The sequence below is a fragment of the Lissotriton vulgaris genome, chromosome 10 (genome assembly GCF_964263255.1).
Source record: "Lissotriton vulgaris chromosome 10, aLisVul1.2, whole genome shotgun sequence".
Classification (NCBI taxonomy): Eukaryota; Metazoa; Chordata; class Amphibia; order Caudata; family Salamandridae; genus Lissotriton; species Lissotriton vulgaris.
In genome coordinates, this window is record NC_141698.1 from 230,056,334 (window position 1) to 230,074,990 (window position 18,657).

Sequence of the window (18,657 nt, forward strand, 5' to 3'; positions counted from 1 at the left end):
ATCCTGTCACCACCTGAACCCTGAAGACGAGTGACCCGTCCAGAGCAGCACGCCGCGGAAGTCACCGTTGCGACACGTGTGCTGTGCAGGAGACCGCCGCCAAGAGTGAACGGCCAGCGGTGAATGCCCGCTGCTCCGCGATCAGCCGGTCGCGTGGAGCCCAGTCGGGAAAGCGCTGTCGAGCGCTGGAATCACTCCGTCGGAATAACCGGGGTCGAGCGCTGGGACCGGGTGCCCTCCCTGGATGCGTGAGGTCCCAGAGGGTGGCTGAAGAAACGAAGATCGGGAGCCCACCCCGATCTTACCTGCCGCTCTGAGGTCCAAGGAGCGTGTGGAGGTGCTGCTTGCTGCAGGGACCGACTGCCGGTGAGTGCCGGTTGAAGCGTGAGCCTGAAGGAGTGAATGAGCCCAACATCTCGTGGGAAACGAGATTTCCATAGCGGCGGCCATTTTGAAGTCAGTCAACAGACGATTGAGCAGCAAGCACAAGCAAATACAACAGCAAAAGAAAACAAGCACAAGCAAGTGCAAGAGGAGAAACAGAAAATAAGCACAAGCAATACAACAGCAAAAGAAAACAAGCACAAGCAAATGCAAGAGGAGAAACAGAAAATGAACACAGGCAATACAACAGCAAAAGAAAACAAGCACAAGCAAATGCAAAGGGGAAATAGAAGACAAGCACAAGCAAAGGCAACAGAAAAAGGAAACAAGCACATGCAAACACAAGAGGTGGAATGAGAAAACAAGCACAAGTAAATACAAGAGTGACACAAACAAGCGAAAGCAAACGCAAGTGATGAAATAAGACAAGGATAACAGCAAGATAAAGAACCACGAGCAAAGGCAGAGGAACCAAGACATAAATCAAAGATGTCGACGTCACAGCGCCGGAACGCTGCGGGACCGGCGGCGACCACGCCGACCACAACCGGTGTCTCATATCTGCGCTCCCCAGAACCACTCGCCCTGATAGCTGGAGGGGCCATGGGCCCCAGATGGCAGGAGTGGTTCGAGGACTTTGAGGACTATATGAAAGGATCAAAAGTCACGGATGAGGAGGAAAAGTTAATTGCATTACGCAATCTGGTTGGGAAAGAAATCAGTAAGTTAATCAAGGAATTACCGACTGCCGAAACAGGATCATATGCCAAGGTGCGAGATACTTTAAATAAAAGGTTTTACATAAAAGAAATGTGGATTATGAAAAATACATGTTTCACCAAGCCCGTCAAGAAAAGGAGGAATTGATGAATACGTTTATAATGAGACTACGATGACTGTCTCGGTATTGTGAGTTTGACACGTTTTCCACGGAGGATGCCATAAGATTGTAAATAATTGAAGGTTGCCAGTCAGAAACTCTCAGAAGGCGGCTATTACGGAAGAGTCGTAACCTTGACTAGATTGAAGAGATGACCCGGGTACATGACCAAGCAGAGGAACATGCTAGAAGAATGGAAACAGGACTTGGTGAGAGGCGGGAACAATCATATCGCTTACAAGCTAAGAACACTCGCAGACTCTCTCGAGATCGATGGCGGACATCCAGGCTGTCTTCCCGCCAACACTACACAGGGCGCAAACGAGATCGCCCACGAAACTGTTATTGATGCGAATACGACTTTCCGCACACAAATGTTTGTCCGGCACTTGGTCAGCAGTGTCGAAAATGCGGAAGAGAAAATCACTTTGAGGCTATGTGTGGAGAATCTCGTAAAGAAAGGATGAAAGAGCCAACGAGATCGTCTCGACTTGACACAAGGTGGCATCATGCAAAGGCGGTACAGGATCGGTCGGAGTCATCCTCTGTTTCCTCACACTCCAGCAGAGAGTCTTGCAGTTCCCAATGGGTGAGAAGGTCCCCATCCAGAGAATCCAGGTCAGCATCTCTGGAATCGGTGTACACTGATGAGAATGCCAGCATGGTAGCTGATCCAGACCAATTAAAAAAATACCCCAGATTGGACATAAGTGTGGGAACCCATGCAACCAAGTTTGTACTGGACAGTGGGGCATCACTGAATTATATCCCTGTAACTGAATACAACAAAATGAAGCCGCCACCCACCTTGAGCCCGGCCCATGTCAGAGTGTTCACGTGGATGTCGAAGAAACCTCTCCCATGCCTGGGAAAATTTACAACTACACTCAAGCACAAAACCACCTCTGTGCCGGTCTATGTACATGTAATTGAAGGCCCAGAAGCTGACTGTCTCCTCAGTCTGCCCACTACGGAGCGTCTTCGGCTTGTCGAAATTTTGTACAGGGTAAGCGATGATCCAGACAATATACACAAGTTCCCTAAACTGTTCACCGGACTTGGAAAAATGAACAAGTGCCAGATCCGGTTGCACATTAATGAACAAATACGTCCTGTCGCACAACATCACAGGCGAGTGCCCTTCCACTTTCAACAAGCTGTGGAGGATGAAATTCAGGAGTTATTGCGAACGGACATTATCGAGCGGACAGAAGGGCCAACACCGTGGGTTTCACCAGTGGTCATCGTACTAAAGAAGGTAACACCCGAAAAGGTGCACTTGTGTGTAGATATGAGGCTTCCCAACACCGCCATTGAAAGGGAGCGTCATCCAGGACCTCATTTAAGTCACATAATTTCATCCCTAAATGGCGCAAGAGTCTTTTCCAAACTAGATTTTAATAAAGGATACCACCAGTTGGAACTACATGAAAAGTCACACGATATAACAACATTTGCCACTCATCTAGGGCTGTTCCGCTACAAACAACTCTGTTTTGGAATTTCATCTGCTGCGGAGATCTTTCAAGAAGCCATCCGCCAGACCATACATCACATACCAAATACACTAAATTATAGTGATGGCATTCTAGTATACGGTTCAAATGTCCAGGAACACAACAAGGCACTAGACCCGGTGTGCCATGCTCTCCTGGAGGCCAACCTCACTCTCAACAAAGACAAGTGTGAGTTCCATCAGTCCACTCTTAAATTCTTTGGACATGTGTTTTCTGGAGCCGGGATGAAGCCTGATCCTGAGAAGGTGATAGCCCTGAACGATACCAAAAGTCTACAAGACGTGAGTGACATTCGATCGCTCCTAGGCATGGCTAGTTATTGTGCCAGATACATAAAGGATTACGCCACCATCAGTCACCCGTTACGTGCCCTTACCAAACAAGGGCAGCCATTCATCTGGACTCCCCAATGTGAGCAGGCGTTCCAGGAAATCAAACGAGCTGTAGAGTCAGCGGACAACTTGGCATATTTCAGCCCCAGGAGATGCACCAAGATCACCGTTGATGCAAGCCCGGTGGGACTGAGTGCAATACTGGCTCAATTTGACAACGAACTAGACCAGAGGCACATCGCGGCCTATGCCAGCCGAAGTTTATCGGACACTGAGAAGGCCTATTCCCAACCCGAAAAAGAAAGCCTTGCTGTTGTGTGGGCCTGCAAGCATTTTCACATTTTTAGATATGGCAAGCACTTCACGCTAGTGACCGACCATCAATCGCTAGTTACTATCTTCGGAAACCCCAGAGCCAAAATGCCACCTCGAATTGAGCGCTGGGGTTTGCGTCTACAAGAGTACACTTATACAATAGTGCACAAACCAGGAAAATCAGCGAATCCAGCTGATTACATGTTGAGACACCCTCAAGCGTCACAGGCTTCACGTCCATCTGTGGCAGAAGAGTACATCCACTTCGTAGTGGACCAAGCCAGACCACCGGCGGTTCCTTTGGAGGCAATATGTGAAGCCACAGCTCAAGATGATATCCTTCAAAGGGTGATGCGCCGATTGCGGACCAATCAATGGCGCCATGACAATGAGGAGGAAGGGTGCAATCCACACATCCGTCAAGAGATGCAGGCCTTCAGGCATGTGAGTGAGGAACTATCTGCCACCTCAGAGGGGCTCCTACTGAGGGATCAACTAATCGTATTCCCTAGGCAGCTCCGCCAGGGCGTCATCAATCTAGCCCCTGAGGGCCACCGTGGAGTGGTCGCTACAAAAAGAGCGCTCAGAGAGCGAGTATGGTTCCCGCTACTTGACCAGATGGTGGAGCTCACTCTAAAAGATTGCCCCCAGTGCCAACTGGTCAATCAAGGAGATCCTCCAGCTCCTCTACAGATGTCAAAGCTACCTAGTAGTGTGTGGCAAGAGCTCGCCATGGATTTTTATGGACCCCTTCAGTCGGGCAAATATGTCCTAGTGATAATGGATGAGTACTCCAGATTTCCGATAGCACAGTTTGTATCATCTACCAGTAAAACCAGCACCATTGCTGTGTTGGATGAAGTGTTTGCTGCCTGAGGCGTTCCTAAAGAACTCAAGACGGATAACGGCCCCCCTTTTAATGGACATGAGTTTGGAGAATTTGCGAAGCACCTCAATTTCAAGCATCGCAAGATCACTCCCCTGTGGGAAGGGGCCCTGCGACCGGTGTCGCCCACAAGTGCGCATAAGGAGCTAGTGGTGGCCGACCGCGAGCACAAGAACAAAATGAAGTCCTACGCTGACACTCAGAGGAGAGCCAGATCTCCATCCCTTCATGAAGGAGACTGCGTATTGGTCAAGCAGGAACAACAGAAAAAGACAGATTGCAAGTTTAGAGCTGAACCTCTAATGATCACTCAACAGAAGGGTACAATGATAACAGCTGAGTCGGAGAACAAGAGAATCACCAGGAATGCCTCGCACTTTCAACTGTGCACTCCGGCTGTTAAGTATGCCCTCAGCAAAACGACTGAACGACTGGGCGCAGAGAGATCTGGCAGTGCAGTTGCAGTACAAAGACTTGAGACTCCAGCAGAAACTGAATTTGAAGAGGGAGGTGTGGTCCTGCGACCCATCCGAGATATTCGACGACCTGTGCGGCTGATCGAAGAACTATAATCAAGTCAGACTTTTGTTTCATCATTTTTGTTAACAAAGGGGGAGATGTAATAATGTGTGCAGTCTAGTTGTTGGTGGGTGGAGTTAGGGGGACACAGGAAGAGGAGGAGCGGCGACAGGAAAGAGTTAGTTAGAGTAGGGACGAGGAACAGTGCAGAGCTATATTAAAGAGCTTGTGAATAACACAGATTGTGTAGCGTCATTATTAGTAGCAAGACGCTACACCACTCACGTCGCGGACGGTCCCGTTTACCACAGGGATGGCGGTCGGGCAAAGTCCGTCCGCCATCCTAATCGGCCCCTGAGTCTCGCTGAAGTCATGTAGGCATGGTTGTTGGGAGTATTGTAATTATGAGTTCAAGATTATATCCTAATTAGCCCACTCAGGATCAGGCTTTAATTTGGTGAGTGCTGAGAAAGAAAACTACTGTCATGTCATACAATTTCTTTTTGTCTTTCTGTTGTCTAGGGTTTACATTTGAATTGTGTAAAGCTACTGACTGTTCTTAATGTGCGGTAACAGTAACATAAATGATATTTTGTCCCTTTGTTACTTGCAGTTCTGCACCTCCAATGGCCTTGAGTATCTTGTGGGCAGAGTATGGATTGGCTTCTGGCTCATCATCATTGTGCTGCTCATGGTAGCATTTGAGGGCAGCTTCCTGGTCCGGTTCGTGTCCAGATTTACTCAGGAAATCTTTGCCTTTCTCATCTCTCTTATTTTCATCTATGAGACTTTCTATAAGCTTGTCAAGGTAAGATTTCATACTAGATACTAGGAGGCATTTGCTTGAATAAGCTGTATTGTGGTGAGGACCGATGTGCCTCAGCATAATTTGCTGGGTTAGGAAATGGTCTGTTGAAGTCAGGAAATAGTTTTCTCGCATATCTCTTTGGGGCTACTGGATTGGGGTATCTCTTTCTGAAGCCATGATTGAGTGACAAAAACAGAGCTCTCTCAGGACATGGGTTGCAGCAGTGGGAAATGAGGGTACTTGACAAAACTCTCTGGGATAAGGACGTGACCTGCTTCAACCAGGACCAAGGTGCAGCTCTGTAGAGCTCTGAGATTTTGACATTAGCTGCTTAGTCAGCACTGTGGTGAGTCAGCAGACCTTCCTTGGACAACATTAGTGTAGGGTGTGAAATGTCACAGTAAGGCTCTGCCATTATAATATTGGTGGTTGCAGTGGTAGTTGGGGCCTCGGTTGAGCTCTCTGAGAAAAAGGCATTCATTTGGTCCTAATCCTAGAGAACTCTGTTCTACTACATCAGTCCTGCATGCAGCAGCTCATTGCATGCACTGCTGCAGTCAGGCCTAAGGTGCTTTGGCAGACTTCTATAAAATAATATAATCGGTTAGTAATTACTACATTTTAATGTTGACAGTCCTTGGAGCTGTGAAATGAAGTCATGGATTGTTGAAGTCGGGATTAATGGACCTCAGCAGAGCTTTCTGGAATAAGAACATGGTTTGCTCAAGTCAAGACTAAAGTACCTTGGATGAGCTTTACCTTTATTTCTTTAATGGGTTTCTAAAATGCACACAATTATCATTCTTACAGTTGTTAATTCTGCTGAATCAGAAAGTCATCAGGTCAACTCCAGATATCAGCATACCAATGTAGGCCATGCAGAGTACAATACGTTAGTTATATAACAGTAGCTATATGGATTCTACGTATAACATTTTGCAATAGGTTAGATGTGGAAAAAAGAAATACCTGTACTAATAAAAGAAGACATATTAAGTCTGGCTCCTAGCTACTAATAGAACAGCACTTTCCTCAGCTTAATTGAAGGTGAAAGGATAATCAAAAGTACCCATGGTTCATTCATTAACCATCATACCTATGCCTCCATAATATAGCCTTAAACCTTCCCAGCAACTAGATCATTCTAGGCTGCTTAGCAGAAGGGAATTCTATATTAGGTTGGATATTCATTGGTTAATTGCCCTAGCAGACACTAACTGGTACAAGGCTGACAACGAAAGGAGCCCATTTCGCCTCATAAATGTTGGTGTAACTTTAAAATGGTGGCAGGTCCTTGGGGCTCTGAGATTAGGCACAAACTGCTATAGTCAGGACTGAAATGACTTGTCTCTCTGATATCCAGACGATAGTGCCTCAACACCAGCTTTTTAGATCTAGGAAGTGGGCTGTTGCAGTCAGGACTACAGAACTTAGAACGAACTCTCAGTGGCCGCCACAGCCTACACACAATTGTTGTGTGTCAACAAGGTCCGGAACCGAGGTGCCTGATCTTACTTTTTTTAAGGTAACATGGGATGCAGAAGTCAGAAATTGGGGGCCTTGGCACAGCTGTAAGGGACAAGAACATGATGTGTTTATTTCTAAAACAAGGTGCCTGGACAAAGTTCTCTGAGATGAGGTCGTGGATTGTTGTACTAGGGAATCAGGGACCTCAGGAGAGCTTTGTGGAATTATGACATAGGTTGCTTTAGTCAAGACCGAAGTACCTCGGATGAGCTTTGTGGGCTTGGCATAGACCAAAGCATGCTGAATGAAGGACCCCATTAGAGGTGCCTGAAAACACTGCTGTACAAACTACGACTGGCTAAAATAGCTAACCTTGTAACAGAAATGCTAATATCTTTGCTTATAAAAATTAATAATAAAATACTTTGAAATAAAAAAAAAAAGATTTTTGGGGGAGGAGAAATAGGGTGTCACACTGCAAATGTGGTACCTTGACAGAGTCTGGGGCTCTGGAATTAGGACAGGGATTGTTGCATTCAGGATTGAAATGGCTGCTAAGAGTCCTTTGAAATTAGGGAATGGGCTACTGTGGCAGGACCAAGGAAACCTTGATAGAAGTCTCTGTAGACATTAGGTAGGGCATGGGTTTCTGCTGATCATGATAATGTTGTATCAGCGTTGTTTCAAAGGTCAGGAATTGAGCAATCCAGTTATTCAGTTTTGGAAATATCATGCATTAGCAGGAGTTTGTGGTACTTAAATTGGAATAATATGAGATAGATTGGAAGACCTGAGAAGTTTCAATCATGTCACATCTTTACGCATTGTATGCCAGAAATAATCCTTTGGCAGCATTTGATATGCTTTTAGTGCTAGAGTAGCTGTATGTACTGCAGGTAAAATATTGCAGAACAGTGGGAGATTTGGGCTTCTAGGTCTACTGTGGGAAGCAATTCATTATTATAGCAGAATGTGTGTACCCTGTTTTCTTAAGAGATTCACAGGTAGCAGGGGATGCAGTGGGAAACTACAAGCTTCTGCTCTAGGATAAAGTAAGCTGGCAATACTGTGTGGCTGGTAGACCTATGACTCTCTCCTTTTTCTTGGCAGATCTTTCAAGAACATCCACTCACTAACTGTGAAAAGAAGAACTTTACCAATGAAAATGCAACATACCTGGCCTTGAATAACACTGACGTGCTGGTAACCAAGATCACGGGCCAGCCCAATACAGCTCTACTCTCCTTGGTCCTCATGTTAGGCACCTTCTTCATCGCCTTCTTCCTCAGAAAGTTTAAGAACAGTCGCTTCTTCCCTGGTCGGGTATGTGAGTTCAGATATAGTGTGTGCCTAAGCCCAAATGAGAAAGCACCCTATTTCCAATCTGGTTTCATGAAACAACGTTACCCAGAACGAAGAGGACCTTGGTAATTGCCAGTTACCAAGGAAGCAGTGGTACCTCTCTAGTGATAATTATTATTTGATATTCCTTTCATTCAAGTTCCGTAAACTAGATTCATTGACAATAGCAAACCAAAATGATACCAGAGCATCAAGAAAATATCATGCATTTATTTTAAAAGAGAAAATGTGTATTGATTTTTAGGAACTTAGGGCTAGATGTAGGTAGGCTTTTACCGGTCGGTAACGCCCGAATTCGGCTGTTACCGACCGGTAATAGTCTTTTCCTATGTAGGAGGCATTTTTACCCATTCGGTAAATAACGAATCGGTATTTACCGTTTGGGAAATAACAAATCGGTATTTACCGATTCGGTATTTACCGAATCATCATTTACTGATTCGGTATTTACCGAATCATCATTTACCGATTCGGTATTTACCGAATCGGTAAATGAGATGTAGGAAGCACTGTAAACAGTGCTTCTGGGCTTTAAGGATTCGTTATTTACCACCAACTATTAGTTGGTGGTAAATAACGAATTCCTATGTAAATGCAAATATGTGCATTTACACCTGTGCCATGTGACAGATATATATGCCCTTAGGGCATGTATGTGTGCCACATGTGCACACAAGCACTAATCAGGGGTGCAGCAGGGTGTCAGAGTGACACCCTGCCGCCCTTGACTTTTTTCCAATTTTACCGAATCAGTAATTACCGATTGGGTAATTGACATTCATTCCTATGGGCCTCCAGGCCCATAGGAATGAATGGCAATTACCGAATCAGTAAATACCGATTTGGTAATTACCGAATCTTAACGATTCTGTCATTTTTACAGAATATTTACCTACATAGGATTTACTGATTCTAAAATACTGAATCGGTAAAATTCGGTATTTTAGAATCGGTAAAACCTATTTACCTACATCTAGGGCCAGATCTCGGTATTTCATATTTACCGACTCATAAATACCGAATTTTACCGATTCGGTATTTAAGAGTCGGTAAATATGAAGGGGGGAGATGTAGGTATTACAGATTCTGTAAATACCGATTCGTTAAGATTCGGTATTTACCGAATCTGTAAATACCGAATCGGTATTGCCCATTGATTCCTATGGGCCTTAAAGCCCATAGGAATAAATGGGCAGTACCGATTCTGTAATTACAGAATCGGTAAATACCGAATTTTGCAAGGGTGCAGGGGGTGTCACTTTGACACCCTCTGGCACTCCAAAAATAGGCATGTGCGCCATGTGGCACACAGACATGCCCTAAGGGCATGTCTGTCTGTCACATGGCTAGGTGTGAATACCTGAATACGGTATTTTAACACCCAATTGGATTGGGTGGTAAAATACCGAATTTGTAGGACCTTTGGGCCAGATGTAGGAGCCCTAATAGCGGTCGGAAACGGCCGATTTCGGCCGTTTCCGACCGGTATTAGGGCTTTCAGATGTAGGGGGCTGAAAAATACAGAATCGGTATATTTACCAATTCGGTAAAATTACCAATTCGGTAAAATTACCGAATCGGTAAATATACCGATTCTGTAATTACAAATGTAGGTGGCACAGTTTACAGTGCCACAGGCCCTTAAGAGTCGGTATTTTACCACACAATCCTATTGTGTGGTAAAATACCGAATTCAGGTGTGCATGCACATCTGTGCATGCACACCTGTGCAATGTGACACACAGACATGCCCTTAGGGCATGTATGTGTGCCACATGGCACACAAGCCTGTACTTGGGGTGCTAGAGGGTGTCAAAGTGACACCCCCTGCACCCTTGCAGGATTCGGTATTTACCGATTCTGTAAATACAGAATCGGTATTTCCCATTGATTCCTATGGGCTTCAAAGCCCATAGGAATCAATGGGAAATACCGATTCTGTATTTACAGAATCGGTAAATACCGAATTTTACAGATTCGGTAATTCAGATTTTAAAATTACCTACATCTGCCCCCTTCCCATTTACAGACTCTTAAATACCGAATCGGTAAAATTCGGTATTTAAGAGTCTGTAAATGGGAATTACCTACATCTAGCCCTTGGGGACTCAGAAGAGTCCCACCTACATCTGGGAATTACCGAATCGGTAAAAATACCGATTCGGTATTTTACAGATTCTGTAAATTTACCGATTCGGTAAATTTACAGAATCTGTAAAATCTGGCCCCCTACATCTCAAGATGCCAAATACCGGTCGGAAACGGCCGAATTCGGCCGTTTCCGACCGGTATTTGCCACCTACATCGGGCCCTATCTAGCCCTTAGTTAACAACTCATAAAACATAGTACACAATATCAACATACCCAACAAGATTCTCGTACAATATTATATGGTGTGTATCAGACCCACCTACATAACATACAGTCCATGTTAACCACTAAGAAACTAATGAACTCCCCCTGAACCCACCCTGAGCCCTTCTCAATCTACTTACGTTTCTCATATTCATAATCACCACCCACAACATTGTGCCTCCCCCACGAATGTCGGGAGATCATGTCAAGTTCCAGCTAATTTCAAGCCAGTATAGTTATTCTAAAGTGAACAGTTTAGTTAGGTCGAGTCATTTGTCCATTTGAATATCATGCATTTTGACAAAAGAATTTCAAACGTAAGTGCAAAATGATCGTTTCGGTGCACAGTGCTAAAACGTGCAAAACCAAAACTGTTTGGGTAAGCAAAACATAATTTAAAGTTAATACACTTATATCCTCAGAACACAGATGAGTGGATAGCCAAACGACCGGGGAATAAATCCAACAACACATCGATGTAGTCAAAGCGAAGGTATTTGTACTTATCATGTTTGAAATGTGTCTGTCAAAATGCATGATGAAATTTATTGATGCTCTGTGTTTCTTATTAATTTAAAATGCTCTGTTAAATTAATTGGTGTTACTGAACTTAAATGAAAGGGATATCAATAATTATCACTCGGCAGGAGGTACTCTTCCCTTGTATACTATTCTCAATCTGTGCTCAGGATGATGTGTGGAAGCACAACCTATGCAGGCAGGAGTATTCTCGCACCACGCTGTGCACAGAAGGACACTCCCACCCAGACCTGCTCACAGGAGGACACCTGTCACCCTGACCTCTGTACTAAAGAATGTCCCTCATGCCACTCAATGTTGATGTTTATTTATATGTAATGAAGAAATATATAATGCTTCAATTAATCCCAGCCACTGGTAATTACTTTAGGCTGCTGCGCAGTCCATCGTTTCTTTGCCCATCAGTGCCACTCTGGACTGACACCCATCATATGCAAATCAAACTTTGTCTGCTTTAGGTCTCCTCCAGATGGAAACACAAGCAACCCCAGATTTTTACTTACATTGGCTTCATCAAGTCAAGTCAAGTCAAGTAAAGCTTTATTCGACTGTATTTCAATACAGGCATTAAAGCACACGTTAGCAGTAAAAAAAAAGCAAATTTCATTTCATACTATTTACAACATTATACATATAAAAAGACACATCATTCTCCATCACAACGTAGTACAATAATTACAAATCCATAATAATACATTTCCTGATTTGAAGCACCTTTTTTAAAAACGTTGTTATTCTCCACGGTACATGCTCGTTTTCCAGGAGCTGGAGTAAAACAAGGCTTGGCGATACTGCCTAAGCCTTAAGTGCTTTATAAATGGAATAATCCATACTTTTCTTGGCTCTATATAAAACGTACAAAACAAAACTAAATGCACGGTCAACGGGTCTGAGGTTTTGTCGCAAGGACACAATATCAGTTTGCGCGACCAGTCATTCATTTTCGGCAAAGACATTAATCTATGGATGTTTCCCAGCCTGAACCTAATTAAAAGAAATGTATCAAAAGTGCCAGGTACGAATGATAGGTAAGGCTCCATCCCCAGGGTTGTGCGTATCAACTGATGTCACCTCACAGTAATTTTATTTGAAATTTCCCCTGTCATTCTAGTCGTTTCCAGTAGCTCGAGACAATCTTTTTTTAGAGTCTTTCTCGGAATCTCTAACATAGATATTGGATTTAAAAAATACTCTGGGTGGCCCAGGTCATTCATAAATTTCATGCATAAATGTAATCCAAGGTATTCGCAAGGCCCCCTCGCACCTTAATGTATCTTTTAAAATTTCCCTGTTTAACTTTGTCTGGTCTTTGCACCAACCTCTGTACAACAGGATTATTGGCTCTACTTTTACTAGATCAGCTATATATTGTAAACCCAGTTCTTCATGACAAATAAATGAGGAGGTACTCTGGGGTACTGACAGAATGCGCCTTAAAAAAAGCATTTTCAACTATTTGTATTGGGGAAGCATCTGTAAAGCCCCATACCCCTGCCCCATAATTTGCCATCGTAATACATTTTGCTTTATATATTTGTAGGAGTTCTGAGGGTGGTTTTGTCCCTAGTTTTTTAGCAAATGTTATTAGAGGTGAGGTGGATCTAGAAAATGCCAACTTGTTGGTAGATACAGTGGCAGCTCAGGAATCATGTTGGTTAAAAAGTATACCTAGATAGGAAAAGTCTGTTAATAACTTCTTCCCATCTATAAACATTTCTCGGGTCTTCTGGGTGCCTTGCCTACATCTCATGACATATGTTTTAGTGATATTAGTTTTAAGACCTAGGTCATTCATAAATACAGTGACGCTATCCAAAATTCTCTGGAGGCCGTTTTGAGTGCGTGCCAGTAACACAGTATCGTCTGCATAAAGGAGTGCCGGAATGAACCGACAACCTACTTGGGGAAAGTCTTTGCCTGCAAAAGTAAGGCTTCTTATAATCCATTTATATAAAGATTAAAAAGAAAAGGGACCAGAACACAACCTTGTCTCACCCCCCTCCTGATTGGGAAAGCTTGTGTGCATTCGCCCTTCAGGCCAAACCGGACGCTTGCTGTAGCTCCAGTATACAACCGCCTTAAAAACATGATAATTTGTGGGTCAATCCCTACCGTCTCAAGGACCTCCCACAGCCTATGATTTGTGGGTCAATCCCTACCGTCTCAAGGACCTCCCACAGCCTATGATTTCTAACTGAATCAAAGGCAGCGGTAAGGTCCACAAAGGCCAAGAAGAGACTTCCTTTTTTTGCTCAGGTGCACTTGCCAACCAGGATCGACAGGTTCAAGCTCTGTTCAATTGTGCCTAAGCCAGCATGGAAACCATACTGCAGGTCTGACATTATCTGGCTATCCTCTGCCCAGTCTTGAAGGCGTTCCAGGATGACCCTCCCTACCACTTTGACCAAGAAATCCAGGAGGGAAATCGGAATATAGAATCCTGGATCTTGATGATCTCCTTTTTTGTAAGTTGGAATTATTATTGACTGCACATTGATGGAAAATCGGACTTAATGCTAGTGTTAATGACCTGGGTTAAAATAGGGCCCCACAACAGAACATTACATTTAAACAAGTCAACAGGGACCCAATCGGGTCCATGGGCTTTACTTCCTAGGCTACTGGCCAAGGCCCTGTTCACCTCTTCCAAGGCGACTTCCAAGTCTATCTGGACCGCATTGTGTAGGGAGTCCCAAGCTACATTCCTCAGTGTTTGCTTTCTTTCTTTTATTGCACCTCTATAATCTGATCTAGCTTGCCGGATTTTGGACGGTGACCTAGGCTGTGTATGCAATTCTTTCTTTAAGCTAGCACAGGCCCTGGTGCATTTATCAATAAACCACCCAGGAGATGTTAGTCTTTTCTTATGTTGCACTGCCAGTGAATTTTTTACCTCCCCCGTAATATCATTACATGAGTGTACAATATCAACATCGGATGCAATATCACCCAGGCAAATGTTCAGTGCGGACCGACAGTTGACTATCACATTTTTTGTCAACATATCCGCATCCACATTATCCCACTTTAATGAATAACAGTTGGTTTTACTCAATGCTACGTTCCCCAGCAGTCGAGTTCGTTTTATAGACTTTTTCGGCCTATGGATGGGTAGCTTGAGCTTTATAATGAGGGGAAAATGATCACTTATAGCAATGTCGCCCACTTCAAAGGCAGCGATCAGATGCGTGTGGGAACGTGAGGTCAGTATGAAGCCGATTGTTGTTACAAACCCTCTTCCATTGAATGTGGGAGGCATACAGATCGGTGTAGCCAGCAATTCATTAGCATAAGCGTGGTTCAAACTGAAGATGAGCTCTTTAAATAAATCCCCCATCTTGGAGTGAATAAAATGGGTACCAATGTCCGTTTCGTTGGTCAAACCACACATTCTATCATCAGTGTAGTTGCATTGGGCACAGTTGAAATCTCCCAACAACAAGAGCATAGTATCTCTACCTTCCATAGTATCTATACCTTTGGAGACCTCCATGATGTTCTTTACGGATCACTGAAATAATATCGAGGGACAGAATATCGACTTGCACTAATATCGTTGACAAAATATCGACAGCCAGAATATCGAGTTTGTATCTACAAACAGGTAAGTACAAAAATATCGAGTACAAAATATCGTTTACAAAAATATAGTTTAAAAATATATTGACTTTATTTAAAACAGTGTTAAATTAAATTAATATTTAAATTTTATTACTAAAATATACTTAAAAATACTTAAATTAACTTATAATAATTAAATAATTAATGAAATTAATAAAAACATATTTTTACTATCATATATGTTAAAACATATATATATAGTAATATAATTAAATATTATACTATATTATTACCGTACGATAGCAGAAGTGTAAAAAATACTATTCCCACTCCAAAGAGTGAAAGAGTGCAAGCGTAGGGAAAGCGTTGGATAGCGTAGGGGTTAAAATTACTATTCCCACTCCAGTGGGTGCAACTGTAGGGAAAGCGTTGGATAGCGTAGGGGTTAAAATTACTATTCCCACTCCAGTGAGTGCACCAGTAGGGAAAGGGTTGGATAGCGTAGGGGTTAAAATTACTCTTCCCACTCCAGTGGGGGCTACAGTAGGGAAAGCGTTGGATAGCGTAGGGGTTAAAATTACTATTCCCACTCCAAAGAGTGCAACAGTAGGGAAAGCGTTGGATAGCGTAGGGGTAAAAATTACTATTCCCACTCCAGTGGGTGCAACAGTAGGGAAAGTGTTGGATAGCGTAGGGGTTAAAATTACTATTCCCACTCCAGTGGGTGCTACAGTAGGGAAAGCGTTGGATAGCGTAGGGGTAAAAATTACTATTCCCACTCCAGTGGGTGCAACAGTAGGGAAAGCGTTGGATAGCGTAGGGGTAAAAATTACTATTCCCACTCCAGTGGGTGCAACAGTAGGGAAAGCGTTGGATAGCGTAGGGGTTAAAATTACTATTCCCACTCCAAAGAGTGCAACAGTAGGGAAAGCGTTGGATAGCGTAGGGGTTAAAATTACTATTCCCACTCCAAAGAGTGCAACAGTAGGGAAAGCGTTGGATAGCGTAGGGGTAAAAATTACTATTCCCACTCCAGTGGGTGCTACAGTAGGGAAAGCGTTGGATAGCATAGGGGTAAAAATTACTATTCCCACTCCAGTGGGTGCAACAGTAGGGAAAACGTTGGATAGCGTAGGGGTAAAAATTACTATTCCTACTCCAAAGAGTGCAACAGTAGGGAAAGCCTGGACCCAGCTAATGCGGGTAACTACCGTCCAATCTCTTTGCTCCCATGGGCGTCAAAAATCCTGGAGAAGCACGTCAACACCATTCTGACGACATTTCTCGAGGACAACCACCTCCTTGATGCTTCCCAGACGGGTTTTCGCCCCAAACATGGGACAGAGACTGCCCTACTAGCTGTAACCGAGGAGGCAAGACGGATCATGGATCGAGGGGGATCAGTGGCAGTGATCCTCCTCGATCTAAGCGCCGCGTTCGACACGGTACACCATAAGATCTTGTTGAACCGTCTTGCCGACCTGGGAGTATCCGGAGATGCCCTGTCGTGGCTGGAATCCTTCCTGTCAGACAGAACCTTCCAGGTCTTCGACGGCATATCTGTATCCTCCAGTAGGCCACTGGGGTGCGGAGTGCCGCAGGGCTCTTCCCTAAGCCCTACGCTCTTCAATGTGTACATGAGGCCGCTGGCTGGGATTGTTCGTCCGCATGGTGTCAATATCATCTCCTATGCGGACGACACCCAGCTGGTGGTCTCCCTTGCACAGAAGAGCGGTCTCCAGACTCCACCTGACCTGGCGGCTTGCCTGGAGGACGTAAAAAGGTGGATGTCGAGCTCATGCTTGAAGCTCAACGATGATAAAACGGAGCTTATGCTCCTTGGCCCAGCAACTCCTTCCACTCTGGAGCTAATATGGCCCTCAAGTATGGGCACCCCCCCCCTCCCCAAAGACAATATCAAAAGCCTGGGAGTATGGCTCGACAAATCGCTGAGCCTAAATACTCAGGCCACTAAGGTGTCAGCCACTTGTATTGGCCTTCTGAGGGTAATCAAAAAAAATTCTTCCCCTCCTTCCATTCGAGGCCAGACAAATTGTCATACAGGGCCTGATCCAATCACGGCTGGATTTCAACAATGCCCTTTATCTTGGAGCCCCGGACTATACTCTACAAAAACTTCAGCGCACTCAAAACTGTGCTGCTCGGGCGCTCCTGGGAATCCCTCGGAGGACCTCAATAAAATCCGGCCTAAAAACTCTACACTGGCTGCCTGTCAGGGATAGAGTAAAATTTAAGGCTCTCTGCATCGCCCACCAGACTTTCTGGAGAATGGGCCCAGAAATCAACTCTTCCCTGATTTCCCCATACCAACCCAATAAAACTCTACGCTCCTCAACTGCTACACTTGCCAAAATCCCTCGAATATTTAAAACCAGAGCAGGAGGACGCTCATTCTCATACAACGTTGCCAAATTGTGTAACACCCTCCCTCTGCAGATGCGAAACAATACAAATCTCACCAGTTTCAGGAAACAGCTCAAAACCCTCCTGTTCAACAACTAATAACCTCAGTGGTCAGGTTTGTTTGGTTTAGCTCCAGCGCCTGGACGCCTCAGGGCAACTGCAGCGCTTTATAAGCCTAATTTTCATAGCGTAGGGGTTAAAATTACTATTCCCACTCCAGAGAATACAACATTAGGGAAAGTAAATACTTCATATATTATTTTAAAATTTATAAATGAATATCTATTAATAATTAATTAAAAATAATTAAAATTTGTATACAATATAATAATTAATATATTAAAAATACTAATAAACAATAATTAGTTCAATTGATCACCTATTATTACTAATTAATTTAAAAAATAATATTAATTATTTAATAATCAATAATTGTTTAACAATTATTTATAATTAAATAATTTTAAATACATTTAATTAATTATAATTTAATTACTTCCAAACCAATTCCCCTATAAACACACAACCCACTACATAAAATAAATAATTAAAATTAACATAATTAACAATTAATCAATTAAATTTAATTAATTGGCAAATACATTTTTTATAATTACACATAAATACTTAATTGATAATTAATTCAAAATAAATAATTTAACATTTTAATTAATTATAATTTAAGTACTTCCCACCCAATTCCCCTATAAACTCACAACCCGCTACAGAAAATAAATTAGTAAAATTTACATAATTACCAATTAATCAATTAATTATAATTAATTAGCAATTAAAATTTAATTAATTAACTATTATAACTTATTTTGCCATTAATTAAAATTTACCATCAATAAATAAATTTACATATTTAATTAATTATAATTAAATTACTTCCCACCCTATTCCCCTATAAACCCACAACCCGCTACAGATTTATATTACGCAATAATTAAAAAACTTAAATCATTCCTAAAAATTAATTCTAACATAAATACACACTTTTCACACATATTATAACATAAAAATACACTATAAAAAATTAGATATTATTAAAAAATCGATATTTTTTACTATCTATATTATATACTTAGATATTTTAACTTTCTATATTTTTAACAGTCGATATTACATCACTTACCTTAAAAACGATATTTTGGTTGTCTATATTCTGTCCTGTCGATATTTTGTCCAGTCTATATTTAATACTCGATATTAAGTCCAGTCGATATTTTGGAGTCGATAATATGTCTGTGCACCGTTCTTTACCACTAGTCCTAGGGCTAATTTGGGAACATTATTGTATAAA

The 18,657-nt window shown here is 42.9% G+C and overlaps 1 protein-coding gene across 4 annotated transcripts in view; it reads left to right on the plus strand.

The window, feature by feature from the left end:
* Window positions 1–18,657, plus strand: part of SLC4A2 (solute carrier family 4 member 2) — a 1,480,655-nt gene that overhangs the window by 1,281,803 nt on the left and 180,195 nt on the right. For all 4 annotated transcript variants that reach the window (XM_086940913.1, XM_086940912.1, XM_086940914.1 and 1 more), the window contains 2 exons: window positions 5,447–5,641; window positions 8,219–8,431. In XM_086940913.1, the coding sequence (XP_086797039.1) occupies window positions 5,447–5,641; window positions 8,219–8,431 (408 nt within the window). The remainder of the gene's footprint in view (window positions 1–5,446; window positions 5,642–8,218; window positions 8,432–18,657) is intronic.